The sequence below is a fragment of the Tympanuchus pallidicinctus genome, unplaced genomic scaffold, assembly GCF_026119805.1.
Source record: "Tympanuchus pallidicinctus isolate F22 unplaced genomic scaffold, pur_lepc_1.0 scaffold13, whole genome shotgun sequence".
NCBI lineage: Eukaryota > Metazoa > Chordata > Aves > Galliformes > Phasianidae > Tympanuchus > Tympanuchus pallidicinctus.
In genome coordinates this window covers 26,174-46,941 of record NW_026294648.1, presented here as the reverse complement: position 1 = coordinate 46,941, position 20,768 = coordinate 26,174, and the positions used below count along the sequence as shown (strand labels likewise).

The 20,768-nt window shown below is 41.9% G+C and overlaps 1 protein-coding gene and 1 pseudogene across 1 annotated transcript in view; both read right to left on the bottom strand.

Annotated features, from left to right (window-relative positions):
* The window catches only part of LOC128076149 (maternal embryonic leucine zipper kinase-like), a 226,301-nt gene that overhangs the window by 202,032 nt on the left and 3,501 nt on the right, over window positions 1-20,768 (bottom strand). Inside the window, exons 4-5 of the mRNA XM_052673520.1 lie at window positions 20,538-20,631; window positions 6,829-6,982 (exon numbers count right to left, since the gene is read on the bottom strand). Of these exons, the coding sequence (XP_052529480.1) occupies window positions 20,610-20,631 (22 nt within the window). The 3' untranslated portion in view covers window positions 6,829-6,982; window positions 20,538-20,609. The remainder of the gene's footprint in view (window positions 1-6,828; window positions 6,983-20,537; window positions 20,632-20,768) is intronic.
* LOC128075968 (2-Hydroxyacid oxidase 2-like) lies at window positions 319-10,697 on the bottom strand (annotated as a pseudogene).

The window sequence follows — 20,768 nt, the reverse complement described above, 5'->3', positions numbered from 1 at the left end:
GGTTTCTCACTCTGCAAAACAGAAGATTTTTTATTTGTCTGGAATATGTGAGGCTTTTAGATTGATGAAATGGTCTAAAGTATAGAGTGGTTAAATTTTAGCTGCTGGAAAGTATTCACCTCTGAAATGTCTGATGTGGAATGTCTAACACTCAGTTATGTATCAGTATGTATCTAGATCATAAAAATGTGTTTTGTTCTCAAGATAAAGCTTTAAAGCTGCAATTCATAAGCTAAAAAGCCAAAGCTTATCAAAGCAAATAACACTTGTATAATTACATTTTAAATATTATTTTAACTTTATATTAATTTTGTATTATTTATATTTATGTTTATGTAACTTTATTTTTATAACTTTATATTAAATATTATGTTAACTTTATGCATCAGAAGCCTGATTCATGATTCTGGATCACAGCAATATGCTAATAGCTAAGAAGTAACAAAACTGGAATTGAAACAGTAGTGGCACACTTAGTCACCTCCAGGACTTGTGCTGTGTTCTGTCTTGTCCAAAATGTTCTCAGTATCAGCGGGAAAAAGTTCCATGTGTATTTCTAAAGAATCCATAATACCACTATGAAATTTGTGTCAAAACCATAGATTGTCTTTGAACAGGCTGGCAGAAAATAAAATTTTCAGACTCATTTTTATGGCAAGTAAACTTGTCTCCAGCTTTCAAAAGCACTGATGGTCCTGATTCCTACAGTATTTTAACATCAGTCTTCAATGCCAAGAAATCAAAGCCCAAAGAACAATGCTATCGGTTTCAAAACCATATTTCAAATCATAAAATCCAGTGTACTTTTAAATGAAACAAAGTGTCTATGTTTGATTCAATTTGTAGCAATGCCACTTGAAATCCAACAGAGACAAAAAAAAAAATACTAAAGATTGAACTGTTTCTATGCGAACGTCGAATAACACCTATGGAGTCTAGGGGAGTTTGAGGATAGACATGCAACCTGGGACTGTTTAGTGTAGAGAAGACTCAAGGGAATCTCATCAATGTATATAAATGCTTGAGGAGAGGGTTCAGTGTAGATAGAGTTAGGCTCTTCTCGGTGTCCAGTGCCAGGCAATGGACACAAACTCCCCTGTGGTGCCCCTCTGACCACCACAAAGCACTTCTGTGCTGTACAGGTGACTCAAGTATTGAAAGTCTGCAACAAGGTTTCTCCAAAGCCTTCTCTTCTCAAAGCTGAATTAGTCCACCTCCCTCAACATCTTCATCTTCCTGGCCCTCCTTTGGGCTCTTCAACAGCTTCACGTCTTTCTAATATTGAGGGGCCTCAGGCCTGGATGGCCCCACTTTAGGTCGAGCCTCACAAGGACAGAGCAGAGAGGGATAAACTACCTCCCTCCATCTGCTGGCCACCTCTCTTTAGGTGGAGCTCATGTAGTTGGTTTTCTGGGCTGCAAGTACATACTGCTGGCTCATGTTCAGCTTTTCATCCACCGGGAACCCCAAGTCTTTCTCCACAGAGCTGCTCTCAAGGAGTTCTTCTCCCATTCATTAACCATATTTGGGGTTGTTCTGACCCAAGAGCAACATCTTGCACTTGGTCTTGTTGGATCTCATTATGTTCAACAAGATCTCCAGAAGCTACCTGGATGTGGCCTTGGGCACCCTGCTCTACTTGTTCCAGTTGGAGTAGGGATTGGACCAGATGGACCCAGAGGGACCTGCCAACACCAACTGTTCTGATTCCGTGATTCCTTGATGTAGGCTCAAACCTTTTTACTAACCTTGTAAGCCAGACCCCATAAAGCTGGTCTTCCAATAAAGACACATTTTGCTCCCAATGCCAGTGCTTTCAATACATCGCTTCCTTTCCGTATACCACCATCTAAATAAACTTCAACTCTGCCTCGTACTGCCTCCACAACTTCAACCAGAGCATCTATCTGGAAAGAAGAAGCCATTTGAAACTTAGGCTCATCTTTTGGGTTCAAGACAAAGAGGTAATATCCCACACAGACAGACAAGTATACTAGAACAGAATAAGTTCTCAAAATGAAATATGAAAAGGCATCATAAATAACTCAGTACCAAAAACTGTACAATACTGTGCTTGTCCTTGCTTTTTTTGCCAGATAGTTTTGTTTATATGGATATTCCTATATGTGAAAAAGTAACATTTTCACTTGATTTTGGTGTTGGTTATTTTTGAGATTTAAACAATAAATTTCAATAGAAATAATATTTTTTAGTATCTTACTTTCATTTGAGACAATGATGAATTATACTATTGTAAGAAGAGTGTTAGACTTCTCTCTACAACTGTCTAAATTGTCAAACTCACATTTCATCCCAATCCTAGTGACCACCCGTAGAAAACCTGAAAACACATAAAGCAGCTATGAAGGATTTCATTAGCTATGCAGCACAATCAAAATATAATGTTTCCTTCAAGCTACATCTCTTGATTCCCTGAGGTCTTTTCTGCAGTGCTAGGCTGGTAGCACAGAGCAGCACCATGCAGAGAACTGATTCTAGTCCCAAGGGCACTATCACAGTGGCATGACCTTGCACAAAACACAATTAACTCTCCACAGCAAACTCAAAGATTCTTTTCTTCAGTCTCTTACACTCTCTTCCTTGATTCTCATCTTCTTAATGAAGGCAGCTACAACTAAGATCACTGAATAGATTTTTCCAATTAGTTGTCACTTTTCAGAATTTCAAGCTGAAAATTTTGGGTCTGAAATTTTCCAAGAGTAGCTCACCAAGAGCACTGGCAGTAGCCTCTGTTGCCGGATTTGGAACCAGAGGAGTGCTGAACTATGTATCTACTGTTTCGTCTGTGCATGAAAGAAAATTTACATGAACATCATTTCCATTATTATGTCTATAACGTTTAGAAAAATTATTTATTATTATCACCCTCGACATAAAAGAGAATTTCCTGGCACTAATTTTATTTTACAGAGGAAAACAAAACAAAGCAGACAAACAAAAAAAAAATCTATAAGAATATGAAACTGCAATACAGACATGTAAATTAAGAACAGTTGGAAAAATGGAAAAAAAATTAAAGCAGTGAAGTATACATAAGACCAAAAAACTATTATTTCTTGGTACAGATTTAAAAGTGGGAGAATTTTTGTCTGGATAAATTACACTTTTTTTTTTTTTTTTTTTTTTTCCCCCTGGCTTCATGAAGTCAGGATTCCTATTTAGACTTGAGTCTACAATGATGCAAACAGATCTCTCACTAAATCTAGTTGCACTGTTTGCGCATATTTTGGCATATGCGAACAATGAGAGTACATTATTCTCTCATTTACACATTTTTGGTTCCAGAGCTTTGTTTTATTTTTCATGCAGTGTAAGAAGAACATGTGTGCACTGCATCAGCTCACGATGAAAATTTTTATTAAGCCAGCAGTTTTGCTACAGTAATGGGAACTCAGTATGGTTATAGATCCTTCCTGTGACACTGAGGAAATACTTGAGTAGGCAGCCCATGTTGAGGCAAGCACCTCAGTTGTTTAAATCTATAGCATATCTGCATACGTCCGCAGATGTGCAACACACAAGTCTACCAGAGGCATATTTAGTAAGATTCGCGTGCCAGTAGCCAAGTTAGCACAAACACGCACACAATACTCATGGGACATCCATTTTCTCACTTACAGTGGCAGGTGCTCCATCCAGTTGCCTTCTGCCATGGTTGGACACTATAATTCCCTGAACTCCATGCCTCACTGCGAGCTCTGCATCTTCTTTAGTCAAGATCCCTTTGATGACAATGGGCAGGTGAGTCAGGCTCCTCAGCCAGTAGATATCATCCCAGGTGACCGAAGGATCCAGGCTGTTGGGTGGCAGTCCGTACTCAGATCGGTCATTTCCCTACAGCCATGAAACAGAACAAAACCCCATCTGTACTGTAACAACAGAGACTTGGATTCTTCCCCTGCCCTAGAAGAGATTAATTAAACCTCTAGCAATCATGTTTAACAGTGTTGTAAAGCATGCATTTCTAGATGACAACAATGAGGATGAAAATCAGTGTCTCTGAGGAAGCTGCACTGGGATCTTAGAGCCAGTAGCCCGGCTGGGAGGAGGTCAAGCTAGAAGGCTGCAGAAAAAGGAGGGGAAAATCTTTGTCCAAGATGTAGCAGATACTGAAGCAGCAGTTACCCAGTGGTTTTGTCTCATGTGGTACACACCAACACAAGGAATGAAAGAAGGAGATCATTTCACAAACCTCAAAGGCTCCCTCCAAGTTCTTCAGTTTCATGTGGGGAGGAAGTCAGAAGCCATTACGGACATCATTGCGCCTTTTGCCAGTGTAGGGCAGATCCACAGTGAGGACGAGGCCCTGGAATCCCAAGGCCTCTGCCTGTTGGACCAATTGCCTAGAGACTGCCCTGTTGCGGTGGATGTAGAGCTGGAACCACCGAAAGCCACCAGGAGCAGCTGCAGTGATCTCTTCCAGCGAGCAGGTAGAGTAGGTGCTGGCAATGTAACAGGTGCCCATCGCTTTGGCTGCTTTATGAGGTATTGAAAAATAATCAGAATGAAGGTCACTTGAGCATCGCTGCCAGAAAATGGCTATGATTTTCTGTTTGTACATTGTTCACAGAGAAAACCTGAACTCCTGTTGTTTGTATATCCTACCAAAGACAAAGGTTTGCCAGTTGGCAAATACATCTCAGACATTAAAAACAGCTGACTTTGCCACATGCTGTTGTAGGATCATGTTTAGGGAATTAAGGTAAATTACCAACTGTTGCTTTCATTTCTCAAACTTAGTACAAGGGAGGTGATTGTTGTCCTCTGCGCTGCCCTGGAGAGGATCCATCTGCAGTACTGCATCCAGACCTGGGTCTCCCAGTACAGGAAGGATTAGGAGTCATTGGAGCAGGTCCAGAGAAGGGCCATGAAGACCCAGGCTGGAGCACCTCTCCTAAGAGGAAAGGTTAAGTGAGCTGTGCTTGATCATCCTGGAGAATAGAAGGCTGTGGGGAGAGCTCATTGTGGCCTTCCATTACATAAAAGGATGATTTTTATACAACCTGATAGTGATGGGAAAACAAGAGTAGTATTAAACTAAAAGAGGGGAGATTTAGCTTAGATGTTGGGAAGAAATTCTTTATTCAGAACATTCTGAAGCACTGGCACAGGCTTCCCAGAGAAGCTATGGGTACCCCATCCCCAAAGGTGTTCAAAGCCAGATTGGATGGGGCCCTGGCCAGCTTGACCAGGTAGGAGGTGTCCTTGTCCAGAGCAGGGGGGATTGGAAATGAATGATTTTTAAAGATCCCTTCTGACCTAAGACACTCTATGATTCTATGATCTTAGTAATTTTTTGAAAAACAGGGCCTTCATCCTCTTGCATGGAAGCATGTCTGCTTCCTTGTAGGAATGTACATGCAAATGCTCAGTGTACACAGAAATGCACACAGGAAAAAAAACAAAAAACACTTGTTGCTCTCCAAACTTAACATATGATTATGCAGAGAGGCCCTGCTTTTCTCCAAGGCTGCCATTGTTCTGATCAGCACCGAGGAATATACAGGCTGAGTCTTGTCCACGTCTTTATGTCCTACCTAAAGCCCCTGACACTGAAGACCTGTGTGGCCCCGTTGGTGTAGCACAACAGTGTGTCCATAATTTCTGACTCAGAGGCAATATAGGGCTGATCTGGTAACAGTGGAAGCTGAAGAAGTGCAGCAATACTTGGCTTCTCCTGCACTCTGTGATCATTCATAAACAAGGGTGAAATAAGGTTTGTCCTTTGGAATCTGAGCACTTTGCTCAGTCATACTTCAAACTACCCTAACAGCTCCTCACCTGTGAAGCTGGAAAAACAATGTTGTTTTATTTTATTTTATTTTATTTTATTTTATTTTATTTTATTTTATTTTATTTTATTTTATTTTATTTTATTTTATTTCACAAATCACATTTGCTACATGATAGCAAAGCAAAAGAGTACCTCTGGCTGTGCTTTTCTCTCCATCAGGCCATGCTAGTTGGTGGAAGCCAGTCGGGGCGATTCCTACTGGAAAGCTGATTTCCATATACCCAGGATTTTCGTCCTAGTGTCCAGTATAGACACATCTCTCAGCATACGTGGCTGAAAACGAATCCTGCAAGGCAACAGAAATAAAGCACCCTTCAGGATGGTAGTTGTCTGGTGGCTTCTCTGCTTTTCAAGCTCTGTGGAAACCATGTCTACTTTTACCCATTGAAATGCAGCAATCAGAGGTAATAAAGAAATGAGCATATAAAAAGGCCCTTCATCCTTTTTCTTGCCAATTCAGCTAGTAGTTCTGCCACTACCAGCTGTCATTAATCCCATACTCTTGCCCACTGGTCACAGTACTTCATTTTTACACTCCCACTTCAGACTGCCACGGTTTACCTTCCTTGCTCTCCTATTGTCCATCCCACAGATTATTTCTACTTGCAGCCAAGTCCCAGGTCTCTGTCTTTCACTTAGCAATCATGCCTGTACTCATTGTACATTGTACCTGACCTCAGTGTCCACAGCATATTTTCCAAATCTCGCACTAGTTGCAGGCTTCCTGCAACTGGCCACATGCTACACATTGCATCACATTCTGTTGTAGCCATACATTCCCTTTCCTGTCATACCATACCAAACACACCACACCATTTGCCTGCATCCTCAGCATCCCTTGTGTCTTATGCAATTTGAGCCTTATGGAGGGTAGCACCATAGCACACAGCATATGTTATTCAGATAAGGGCAAGCAAGGTGTTAGGAATCATTGTGTATGAAATGCAAACACCTGTACACAAACATAGTTTAAAAGCTTCCAGCACAACACCCCCACTTCTTCCCCACGTTACCTCTTATATGCCAGGATGTTTTCATCTTGGGTGCTATTCTCATGTGCTCCTGACGCAAAGAAATCCCAAGCAATCTTAGGTAAATATTTTTCTGCATAAGCTTCAAAGTCCAACAGAGACACCATAGCCATTGCACAGAGATGCTCTGGAAACCCTGGAGAAAAGAATAACATGGAAATTAGATTCTTGAACTGTTATTCTCTCTTCCAGAAACACCAGTGTCATTTAATGAAAATCTTGGTCCCCTCTATCTTGTAGCTTCTTCCCTTCTATTTGGTCTTCTGTGCCAAATACATAACTGGCAAGGGACAGACATCACACACCACATGCTGATCTGCAATATATTTGGCTGACTTATAAATTTCCTGTTGCCCTTATAGGAAATATTCCTATTGGGAGTAAAGAACATGACTGAGGCAGCTCTCATGATCAGGATTATCTTGAAGTAGTACTGCTTCACTTGGCACTGGCCCTGAACACATTTAATTTATTCACATAACATCCTAAATATCCTGTACTTGTGTCCCAAAATACTGATGAGATTGCTCTTACGCAAGTTTAGAGCCCCAAGGCAACATGTTGAGTTTGCTCTCATCTTTCTTGAAAAATAAGCCCAAAATGACATAAACGCCTGCTTAGTTGTCACAGAATTGTGGCAGAGTTAGCAAAAATAAGGGACTTCAGTCAGCTAATCAAACCTCCCACACAAAATGATTTTAAAAGATACATCTGAGTCATCAAGATATATCTGCTTGCTGAACTTTGTCAGTGGTACGTTCTGTCTCCCACATACAATCATTTACATGGCTGATACTTATTTGGACATTTCCTAAAATGTAAAGTCTTAATCTTGCAAGTGTGATGACCTCAAGAAGCTCCACAAAATTACAGGAGCTAAGAGTAGACTCCGGTCCTTAGCTTGTTGAGATTCCTCTTGAATCAGAATTTCTTTCCAACTCCAGTTATCACTTATTCAGGCTATGATTACCCAGTACAAATAACTATTTTATCTAATTGCAGGCAAAACTTGCTGTCTTCTGCCCTACTATAGAGAAAGCTGGTAGATGCAGACATAAGGGTAGGAAGAAGCTTGCATCTTTATGCCTCTCCTTATTCTGTCTTAATGTACACAAGCCTAAAAGAGGACACTTGAAGTCCCTTGCTATTTTAAGACACAGCAGTTATCTAATTTTGTCATAAATTCCATCTTAAAATTATCTGGATTATTTATTCCAATAATTCTCCTCAAAGGCAGTCCCATAACATCATTTGCTGGATTCCCTCAGGATGGCTGCCTGACCAATCAATTAGTTATGGAGAGCAGTGACTAAGTGCAAGCCCATAAAATTCAGAAGCATGTAAACACAGAGTCTACATCTATCCTGCTCCAGCATGAAGGCATTGCAAAACTATGTCCAGACTCACTGTCAAGGTCATAGCTGGGGAAAAAACACAAAGTATTTTCTAACAGATCTTTGGTTCTCTTTTGTAACAAATACATTCTGGGCTGCATTGCATACTAGAGCACAGATACACACCAGAAAGGGAGCATACAAAATTCAGACAATCTTAGCACTCACAAAAACCAAATTCCACAACAGGAAAAATAATTCCAAGTATTGCACTTGATCTTTCATGGAATAGAAGAGATACTGTGAGGCCCAGATGTCTCAGCAAACTAGCAGAAGTGCTGACTATTAAATGCCTGCACCTACATACCTGTGATCTAGCCAGGTCTAAAAACTATGAAAATTAATGTTTTAGCCAACTGCACCCATATACAAGGAAACATGTAAAGAGCATAAGACAAAATCAATCTTCTGTATTGTTTAAGTTACTTCCATGGCTCTGATTAAATAAGTATTATTCAAGGTATAAAAAAGCATGAAGTTTTAAAACACCTGTGGTTCTGACCTGATTTCTCTACAAACGTGCAGGAAAAAGTAAATATCCTAGTTTCCAGATTAGCCTCCCACAGCAGATTATCAGGTCTGCAAGCTTCACCAAAACCCATCCCATGATTCTGAGGTTGTGCGCTCCTGACACAGGTATAGTCATCTCACTACATAGTATCTCACTGACCGAGATACCAGTGTGTAACTTGAAAATTAGGGCATAATTCTCTGCTAGCAAAAAGTAAAAAATGAGGGAATCCCTGGAAAAAGAAGCCTGACTGATTTCTTCAGTGTTGTTTCGTCTCTCCTGGCAGGTATTTGGTGTCAGGTGATCAAAGTCTCACAACCTGTCTCCATAAGTCTTCATGACATTCAACCACAGCTGACAGCACTAGATTTCATGTACCATATATCTTGATATACCACAAATCACACATCATGATTTTTTCTCTTCCTGCACTTAGGAAGGCCAAAATCAGGAAGCACAAAAGATAAATCAAGCAGAATAAATGGGAACTTTAAGCAACCCAGACCTAATCCTTGCTGTCTCTCATTTAAGACGTTGGGTTTTAGAGAGAGGAGCAGTGAGATCCTCTGTTTCAAGGCAGCTTACAAACAGGATGTTGAGAAGGCCTTTTCACTGAGCTTCTAATTTTTCTGTTGTCAATAAGCAACCACAAGAGATTAAAGCTCAATCCTGCAATAAACTTTGTACTGTTTGTATAACAACAGTGTTTTGTTGTCAGATCATTCCAAAAAAAAAGGGCTTCACCTTGTCTACTTAGCAATCGTCTGGGAAGCAGAGCTGGAGCTGTGCTCTTCAGCAGTGGCTGAGGGCTGTGCATGCCCCTAGGGATGAAACAGTATTTCTGCATAGATTTGTTGCATTTACCTGCTCGTGACCAACAAAAGTCTGCAGGTAATTTGCTCCTATATATGCTACAAACACCACTCAAGAAGATGATCCATGGACAGAGCCAATGGTTACAGCTTGCTGCTACAGAGCCTTGAATCTTTACCCCAATATGTGGAGGAGATATTTTTCACTTCCTACAATACAAAATCATAGAATAATTTGAATTGATCTGTAAAGATCATCTAGTCCAACTCCCCTTCAATGAACAGGGAATAAGGAAAGCAGCCAGCCTTCTATCATTTTTACACTCTCATGACCCACTTGCAGTCCCCCTGGGCTTTATGCCCCCAGCCACCTCCAGGAGTTCTGTTTGTCCTCTCTCTCCTGTGCCTGAGAACTGGTGAGCCTTCTTTGTGCTTCCCTTCCCCTCTGTTGCTGAGCATTTCACACCAGCTCTGAGGTGCCAGCAGATTTATGATATTGACTTAAATTTGCGAGATATGAAAAGTAAACATTGGACAAGTTTTATTTGTCCTTCACTGTTTTTTAGTGTTTTGGGTTCGTGTTTTCAATTCTTCCACAAAAGCATGAGAACTTGAAACTTATATTTTTATTAACTGAAAACTGAGGTGCTTTTTTCCTCCATTAGCATGTGATATCAGGTGCAGAAACTGAAGCAGAATATTGTGCAAACATTCCTTAAGTCCTTCCAGCCTTAGCCTCCCAGCCCAACCAGCACAGCAGAGGCAGTGAGTGAACCAAAGGATGGGGAGAACTGTGGGCTGAGCAGCACCGCAGCCTCAGGGGCTGCTCTCCAAGGGGCTGCTGTGATTCAGAATTGCAGATCTAAATCCAACACCACAGCACCATTTTCTGCAGCTGAAGTGAACGATTATTCTGCTATGAGATGTATTCCGGGTGCTCTAACCAACCTCTACTGGGCATGATCATCCAGACCATTGTCTTTTAAAGCCATTTTTAAAATCCTGCCTTTGGAGCTTTGGACAGCACTGTGAAGCTTTTGGCCGTCAGCTACCGATAGACTTATTGCAATTGAGAAAAGATTCACGCTTAGCCTGAGTGCCAATGAGCATCTCGTTTTGAGTGCCAATGAGCATCTCGTTTTGCTTTCCTGCCCAGGAAAATCCACTTAGAAATCCACTTAGTGTGACATTCAGCATGATCTCTGGAAAAAAGAAGAAGAAGAAAAAAAAAAAAATAGACCAAAACACCGTCTGTAGTTCCAACACACTGAAAAATGCGCTCCTGGGAAGAAGAAAAGTCCTGTGACCTCTTCTTTCCACTAGATGTCAGCCTTGGGTCATATATATATATTTGTATTATATATCTATCTATATATATATAGAGATATATATAGATATATATATATAGCCATACTGGCAAAAAACAAAAAGAGACCATCAGTACTTTACAGCCTGCCAGGCTCTGTGGCCTCAAGACTGATAGAATCATTTTGTGAGACTCACAGCTAATATGCTTGGAAATATCTTTGTTTTATGCTTGGTAATCCTCGTTGTCTTTGTTTTCTTAACATTTTCTGATCCACGGTGCAGCAATAAATGTAGCTACATCTGGTCTGGCCTGATTTTCATTTCAGACTACAAGTGATCTGTGGGGCCCTCAGTCATATTCGTCACCATGCTGATCTCAGTTCCCCTCTCCTCTAGGGATGCAGATTGCAGCCAATTTACCAAACCATAAAGTTTATAGTCTCTTGGTTATCGTAACTTTGCATGAATTAAAGATTGTTTGTAGCCATTGTACTTTGGTTCTGAATCTCTACTTTTGTACTGTGACTTTTAGGAGATGGTACATCTGGACATATTTATTTCTTTCAACAATGGACTCAGTTCAAAATAGCAAAGACTTCTCCCTTAAGTAGCATTTTCTGTGATGCTTCTGATTTAGCTGGGAAGCTCTAAAGTTCTAAGGAAATCAAACTTTGCCACAGAGATAATATCTATTATGAGAGTACTTTCTATATAATTGGAAAAAAAAAAAAAAGTTGAGAAGTTTTAAAGTTCTGGAGCCTATTCACTGAAATGCAATAAAAGACTTTAAAAGACTCTCTACAAATTTTACTGGAAGCCTTCCTTGCTTCCTTCTTCAGAGAAGCAAAAAACATAATATACAAAATAGTCACACATCTGGTCCAGCCTTTCAGGTAGAACGTCAAGCAGTCAATGGCCAATGCTTGTTTTTTTTCCACAGATCTGCACAGCTGGAGTTTTGCAGCTGCTTACTTTTAATAGTAACAGAATCAAAGGCTTGTGAGCCCAAACACAGAGATCCCATGTAAATCTGTGCTCAAATTCCTGTTACAATCATGAGGCTCATTACTCTGGTTGGTGACATTTGTTTGCTTTTCACAGATGGCAAATTGCCATGGCTCAAGCTGACATCTATCTCCCTGACACATCCACTAGTGGTGGGGTCAGCTCGGGACTTTACAACACTTTAGTGAAAGATCTGGGGAAGGATAGAGGAGAAAAATAAGTAACATAAACCAGATCACATAACAGTTTGCATACAGTCACCACTGGTTTTCCTTATCAGATGTATTTCTTGGGCATGTGCCCCATGTTTGGAAGGAAAACTCTTTTTGCGTGCATGTCAGTCAATCAAGGAAGCTCTCCCAAAATTAAATATTTAAATAGCCACCCTTTTATTAGAGGTGGAGTTGGCAACAAATGTTGTATTTAGAGTTGCCTAATGCTTTTGATTATAAGATCCAGTTTTTGGTTGCTTTTAATTTGGGCTGAATTTTTTTGGGAACACTTCACTGAAAGCTGGTCAGCAACTTCCAAGAATGAGGTTAGGGAAAAATGGTGATTGGCCTATGCTGAAAATGTCTTGCAGTGATTTCCCTGCAGAATGTAGGCAGTTCATTGCTCATGCAGGGGACTGAAATTACAGGGGCTGATCCCTGGGGGCATCAGCATGTACTTGCTGGCCATATGAGAAACCAACCAGTTCTGGCCTAGCTGTAAATCACTGTGCTCTGCCCGCACATGCTCAGCAGTGTTTGTCTGAAATCCGGATGTTGTCTTTACTGCAGACTTGTTGAGGGTAGAGCATACTTCTGCCCAGGGCCAAATAAACTCAGTCTCAAACACAGGCAGAGAGTAGAGAGCCGCCTCCCTCGCACCACTTGCACCGGAATTCAGTCTTACTTAACACTGGAAGGGAGAAGAGAGAGAAAACGGCTCAAAACTGAGCTGCAGAGCAACTCATGGGTACAGACTGGATGGGATGGGGCAGAGGTGACCAGATAAGGGATAGAGCAGGTAGGAGTACAACAAGGTAGGAACAGGGCAGGATGGCAGGATTTCAGGGGGGCAGAAAAATCTGGAGAAGGGAAATAATTAGGGGACAGGGAGATGAGGACAGCATATGACATGCTGAGCATGAAGGTGGCTACCAAATATTTGGCTGTTCTTTCTGTAACCACTTCCATCTCTGAAAACCCAGAAGCGAGGTTGATTTATTCTCAGTGTTAATCTGCAGAACAGCATATAACTATGAAGCCCTTTGGGAAAATATGTCTCATCTACCCCCGGTGTTATTGATTCAAAAAGGAGAAGTGCTTCCTGCTAGTAGATGGCTCCACTCTGGGTGTCTGGAAGTCAAACCATATAAAGTCTCATATCTCTGGTGCACTGTTAAGGTGGAATAAAACATAATTTCTGAGCTTTCCTTTCAGGCTTACCTAACTTGCTCTAAAAATGAGTTTTCATGTAAGGTATCTGCATCTTATTTTGACAGCAGCAGCCCTGTTACAGAGGGTCTGAAACAGGTCGTGTTTGGTCAGCATGCAGCAGGGAGCACAGAGGAAAGATCAGCTAAACAACAGGGCACAGCACAGTGAGTGGCAAGATGAAAAAATAGATTGGGTCTGAAAAGAAAGGGTGAGGGTAGAATCCACAGCCAGTTAATCTCTAGTGATGCTCCTCGCTTCCAACCTGTGAGCACTCAGAGCTGTTCCTGCAGTTACAGGTGCCCTGGTCCTATCCTCTGTGCTCTTGGAGAGCCAATCCTGCCTCCCACACCATATCCCTCTTGCCCTCTTTGGATAAACTCTCCAGGTAACCCTTCTCCATAAGGACACTAGAGTTGCAGTCTGACAAACCTCCTCATCAGCAATGCCAAATCAGGCCAAAATGGCATTATGTTGGGATGAGAAATCAGAGAGAATTATTTCCCGTAGTACAAGTAGTCATGTGCTAAGGGTGGCAGGGAGGGAGTGCATAAGCAGGGTGATAGGCAGAATACAGCCATACAAAATTAATTCAGAAAGAGGTTCAAAAGTCATGTAAGTGTTGCTGAGAACTGCAGAGGAAGGTAGGACACGGGCTGTCTGTTCTCAGCACAAACATGTACAGCACTGTTCATATTGGACACACATCTATCTCCAAGCAAATAATCTCACAAATAAAGGCTGCTGAAGTACAACTTGCAGCATGCATGTAAAATAGGGAGAATGGTGTGAAGTCTGCAAGACAAAACACAGTGCAGAGGGACTGCAGACTGTTTCCCAAAGCACTCTTTGGCCCTCAGAAAATGCTGCAAAAATTGCCTCCAAAAGTGCTGAGCTGACACAAAATAGGGGAGCAGAGGAGCTCAGGCATGACTCAGTCTTGAGTTTTCCTCTTGATTTGCATGTGCAGCTGTCCTTGAAGTCAGAGTCATATGTTATGACACTAACCATGTTACACCCTTAAGTAGGGTTGGTTACAAGTTATTTTATCCAAAACTTTACTTGGCCCAATAGGCCAGTTAGGACTGTGTAGATATCTAACCATTCTCTTTCTTCATCATCTTTTTTTTTTTTTTTTTCTTCTTCTTTTTTTTCAATTGCCATTGTACTGGAAGTGAAAGAAGCAGCTCTCTCAAATTTACAGATTACAATACAAGTGGAAACAAGAAGCATCATGGAGTTGTACCTACATAAGAGGAAGAACACTCTGGGCTTGTTGCCCCATTTCTACCTTATAAACTGGGCAAAATACTCCCACCTGCAGTGGAAATGATGACCCCCACTACATGGGAATCAGTGAGAACTAAGTCTTCATTTGCTGTGGCATGCTCATCATAGAAAAATAGAGAAACAGAGCTGAGAGGAGGCCAGAGAGGCCATTTAGTCTGCTTCTTTTCCTGAAATCAGATTCACCCAAACCTATGCCAGTCTCCACTGATGGAGATACCACATCTTCCAGAGAAAACTTGTTTGTCCTTTATTACCCTTAACACAAGGAAAATTTACAGAGGTATCACTTGGGTCTCTACTGCCATAGTTTAAGTTATCAACCATTCTCAGCAGACACAGAGAAAGACTTGCTCTCTTTCTCTTTATATCTGTGTTTAAAATACTTAAAGATGATTACTGGCTATCTGTTTCTTTTTCTCTTTTCTAGATCAAGCTATGCAAGTTCCTTCAGCCTTTCCTCATGAGCCATGTTTTTTATACTTCTCCCTTAGTGAAAGCATCAGAAACTGCATGTGATTCTTCAGCCAAGTCCTCTGCTGCCCTTATCTGAATCAGAGCATGAAAAGTATGGCAATACTCCTGTTTATTCAGCTGTGATGATAGCAAAATATTTTTGTATTCATTACTCTGCATTATGTTCCTTAGTTATTTCTTCAGATGTACCAACCAAAGATAAAAGAACCAAGCCTTTTTGCTCATCTCTTTGAGACAAAGTAATTTCATTGCTTTTCTAACTCATATCCTTGTTAAAGCTAAAGTACATGTTACTGCCACTCTCCCTTCTACATAGTTCCTCTCACAGACGGATATTAGATGTGTTTGATATGATTTGTTCTTGATAGACTGATACTGGATGTTACTCACTTTGCAGTTAACTTCTGAAGGCTCAGCGATCACTTCCTCTGCCCCCCTCACCATTTGAAAAAGTAGTAAGAGGCAACACATTCCTCAAAGACAATAACTAATACTTCTGGCACTGCTTCAGATGCTTCTCCTGGTCCCCTAGAGGAATTTCATCAAATCCACCTGATTTGAAAATATCTAGCATATCTAACTCTCTGCCATGACACTGCTTGGTTTTGGAGAACTTAGAAAGCATCTCCTCAGTCATACTTAGCAAAATAAAGGTCCTAGATAGAATTCTGAAATGAAAATACTCCCTTACCAGATGGAAAAGCTAAGTAGTTGGAAAATCTGACAGGTGTGGAAAAGTCCAGATTCAGCAGGAGTTACCCTTATGAGGAAAAAAAATGGACAGGTTCTAAATTCTCAAAGAAAGCACAATTCAGAAGATGCAAATAATCCAGAAGGGAACTGAAAGCAAATATATTGTTGGTTTTTTTTTTCATACAAGGTGCCAAAATAGGAAGAAAAGCAAAACACTCACTTCTTCACAGTGTTTGAAATCTATGAAATAAGATGAGGAACAAGAATGCCTAATCAATATTCAGACATTGATACAACAGGCATATTAGAATTTTTTGGGAAAGACAGTGGGACGCTAATATCAAGAAACAAAATACACAGTAAAGATAAAACATTCCAGTGGCAGAACAGCAATCTGCCCTTTGGAAAGCTCAATATCATGCTGAATTTGTAAGCTAATCAACTCAGTATGTAACACAGTGTCTATACAAACTGAAATTCTAGGACTAAGTATGAAGAATACAGGTATGATAGATAATGTTACTGACCAAGGACAATAAAATGCCTCGAATTCAATAAGCTGAAGAAGATCAGAGTGGCAGTATGGTCAGGAAATACAGCAGTAATAAGAAACTTCAAGTGTAGATTGACAAATATCATGCCAGGAGTTGAAGCAGATGTAATTTTTGAACTCTGTCAGCAATTATTCCACAGAGCACTTGGTTAGAGAGCCCATAGAAACAAATGCAGTTCTTGGCTTTGTACTGAGAAATGCACATGATCTGGTTCTAGCCCTTCCAGTGGAAAAACCACTGTGACCGTTACCAGAGAGGACTCAGTCAGCAGCTCCGAAGGGGCACCACAGGCTGAATGTTCCACTGCCATTGTGCTAAGCTTCAAAGAAAGCTAGGCGAAAATGAAGAAGCTTGTTACAAAGAAACTAGAAAGGTCAGCGGAGAGGATTAATTCCTAGCAAGCAGCATGGAAAGTGAAGAACACCAAACTAGAAGCATAACTGCTGTGTATGACCTATTGAGAAAGGCTGGAGAATGGATTAAAGGAGGCCAGCACATACAAATGGCTAAGTAAGCAAGTTTATTAGCAGTATGAAGGCATTTTTTCAAAAAGATGTCTATTGTATCCAAGCAAATAAAATGAAATGAATCACGCAGCCTGGCAGGTTAAAAGCAAAATCCTAATTAGCAAGGCTAAAAAGGACTTCAAAGAGCACTAACTAAAAGAATTAGAACTAGTACTAAGCTCTGCAGGGAAAGACCTGCATGTCCTGGTGGATAGCAGTTTGGCCATGAGCCAGTGGTGTGACCTTGCGGCCAAGAAGGCCAACGGTGTCCTGGAGCACATTAAAAAGAATGTGGCTGGCAGGTTAAGGGGAGTTATCCCCTCCCCTATTATCTGCCCTGGTGAGGCCACATCTGGGAAAGAGAACACAGAGGAGGGATCTTATCAATGCTTATAAATAGTTCATGTGTGGGAGTCAAGTGGATGGGGTCAGGTTATTTTGGCAGCGCCCAGCAATAAGACGAGGGACTGTGGGCATAAACTGTAATACAGGAAGTTCAATCTGAACATGAGGAAGAACTTTACTGTGAGAGTGGCAGAACATTGGAACAGGCTGCCCAGGATTTGCAGAGTCTCCTTCTTAAAATATTCAAAACCCTCCAGGACTCTTTCCTCTGCAGCCTACTCTATGGAACCAGTTTCAAGAGGGTATTTGGACTAGATGATCTCAAGAGGTCCTTTCCAACACCTGCAATCTGTGATTCTGTGATTTGTCATACGGATTGATGACCTCACAGGGACCATCGTCGCTAAGGGATGAAACATGTAGATACAATTCCATGAAGGCACTGGTTCTGTGCACAGGAGCAAATAAAATGCTAGTCAGAAGTTGGGAGTTAGTAAGAAAGTAACAGTGAACAAAACAGTGAAAAACATCTTGTCCACATGTAAGCCCATGGTTAGTCCCAAGCTTGAATCTGTGTGCAATTCAAAACCTAATACCATCTCAAAAACGAAAGAAAATAAAAAAATAAAAATAAAAAATAAAAAACAGAGCAAGAGAGCATTCAAAGAAAAGCTACAGAGATAATCAAAAGTATGGAATGACTTCTGTAGGAGGATTAACTCAGTAAACTGGAACTTTTCTGCCAAGGAAAGAAAAGATGTACGTGAGATGTCTACAAAAGCCTCAATGAAGTGGTGATTATGCATTATGATACACATCATGTCCAACTCAAGATCTAGGGACTTTAGAATGAAGGTAGCAGGAACCAAGTTCAAAAACAACAAAGAACAGTGAGCTTTCATACACGTAATAAAATCATGGAATACTCTACCGGAGGCGGTATGAATATGAAAAACATGAGTTCAAGGAGACACCAGGCAAGCGTTTAGAAACACTGATCAGAGGATATTAAACAGGGAAAAAAATATCAGGATAAAAAAATCGCTGGTAAGAAGGTACTGGGCATTCTTCCTTCCACACAAATTCTGAACCTCTCTTCCATTCTACATTTTTAAATAAATAGAAACATGAAGATTCTTTACAAACAAGAGCTGCAAAAACTGTTGCCATTTCACATCTTTGTTGTTACACAATGACAAATGCTTTTAACAGCTTATATAGTTGTCCAGGTGCAACCACACTTCAATGTTAAGCCTGCATTAGGATCAGATTTGCCATTAAGCCTGCATTCTAGTTGTTTCATCAATTATGACAAGATGTCACCAATGCAGTTCCAGTCCTATTCTCCCATCTTATCACCCATGTCTCCATCTGAATCTTCCTTCTTTTTCTTCATATTTATGATATGTCAAATATGTATACTTTCACAGTATTCCTGGATGTTAAATTTACAGCTCTGGAGGAATTCCTTCTTTCCTTTCCTTTCCTTTCCTTTCCTTTCCTTTCCTTTCCTTTCCTTTCCTTTCCTTTCCTTTCCTTTCCTTTCCTTTCCTTTCCTTTCCTTTCCTTTCCTTTCCTTTCCTTCCTTCCCTTCCCTTCCCTTCCCTTCCCTTCCCTTCCTTCCCTTCCCTTCCCTTCCCTTCCCTTCCCTTCCCTTCCCTTCCCTTCCCTTCCCTTCCCTTCCCTTCCCTTCCCTTCCCTTCCCTTCCCTTCCCTTCCCTTCCCTTCCCTTCCCTTCCCTTCCCTTCCCTTCCCTTCCCTTCCCTTCCCTTCCCTTCCCTTCCCTTCCCTTCCCTTCCCTTCCCTTCCCTTCCCTTCCCTTCCCTTCCCTTCCCTTCCCTTCCCTTCCCTTCCCTTCCCTTCCCTTCCCTTCCCTTCCCTTCCCTTCCCTTCCCTTCCCTTCCCTTCCCTTCCCTTCCCTTCCTTCCCTTCCCTTCCCTTCCCTTCCCTTCCCTTCCCTTCCCTTCCCTTCCCTTCCCTTCCCTTCCCTTCCCTTCCCTTCCCTTCCCTTCCCTTCCCTTCCCTTCCCTTCCCTTCCCTTCCCTCCCTTCCCCTCCCTTCCCTTCCCTTCCCTTCCCTTCCCTTCCCTTCCCTTCCCTTCCCTTCCCTTCCCTTCCCTTCCCTTCCCTTCCCTTCCCTTCCCTTCCCTTCCCTTCCCTTCCCTTCCCTTCCCTTCCCTTCCCTTCCCTTCCCTTCCCTTCCCTTCCCTTCCCTTCCCTTCCCTTCCCTTCCCTTCCTTTCCCTTCCCTTCCCTGCCCTGCCCTGCCCTGCCCTGCCCTGCCCTCCCCTGCCCTCCCCTGCCCTCCCCTGCCCTCCCCTTCGCCTGTCAAAAATGAAATCAAACCCACCACAAAGGATTTTGTGCTCCGGTGACGGAGCACTGGAACAGGCTGCCCAGGGAGGTGGGGGAGTCTCCTTCTCTGCAGATGTTCAAGACCTGCCTGGATGCCTACCTGTGCGACCTGCTGTAGGGAACCTGCTTTGGCAGGGGGGTTGGACTCGATGATCTCTGGTGGTCCCTTCCAACCCCTACAATTCTGTGATTCTGTGATTCTGTGATTTGGCGCAGTTACATGCTACTGGCTACAACGAGAGCTGCCAGCAGTCAGCTGTGAAGCTCTGCTGCTGTTCTCTTTATGTACAGGCACAACAAGGCTCTACACCTCACAGTGCAGTTCTCACTTTGACTGTAAAGAAAAAGGAGGCTTGAAAAGCAGTCTGGGGAAAACAAAGAAAGCAAGAATTAGAAGCCATCAACAGCGGTGCAATGGTACCTGAAAGAATTGCTCCATCTTTAACAGCAGAGCAATTCAACAAGCATGAGGGCATTTCAAACCAGACCAGTTGGGACAGATGAACAACTGCAAGTAGTGGGTTCCAAAGTTCTAGACATGAAATCAAGGCTGGAAAAACTCTTCACATGTTCGTCTCTCAGTTTTTAGTACATTGTGCATTACAGTGGAAGCAAGTCTTCAACACAACTTGGAAGCTAAAGACAAGTCTAACAAAACATGTAAGATCCTGAGACCGCACAAGAGTTTGACCAATGACGGACAATTAGCAGAGCAAATTGCTCTTTCAAAAACTTACTAATAGAAGGAGATCTCTGAAGTTGCTGTTTTACAGAGCCCCAAAGTGGGGAACAATTGGTGGAGACAGATGAGGATCAGCCAGAGACAAACCAGCCAGCTGTGTGAACTGCGGCCCATTGCACTTTTCAGTCTGTGGCCACTGACAGCTTCTGAGAGCTACTGAGCAACGCAACCCAGCAGAATTCAGGAGGGGAACCAAGTGAGCGTATCTGAGCTCCACTGCCTTTAAACACTCTCTGGGGAGGGAAAGAGGGGAGAGGTGCGAAACAAACTCTGGTCTGCATACCTCTGAGCCAATATAGGCTTTGCCCTGGATTAGCTCTGGTGCTGCACACGCTGGGCTTCCAACAGCACGTGTTCAGGCGGTCATCAAGGCCTCCCTGGAATAACACAGAAAACAGAAGAGTTTGCTTTAACAGAGTTCATGCTTTCTGCAGTGACACTTCAGAAGCCTCAGAGGCTTCTTCTCCTGGGCATACTTTCATTCACTATATATTTGGCTTTCATTCAATAGGTG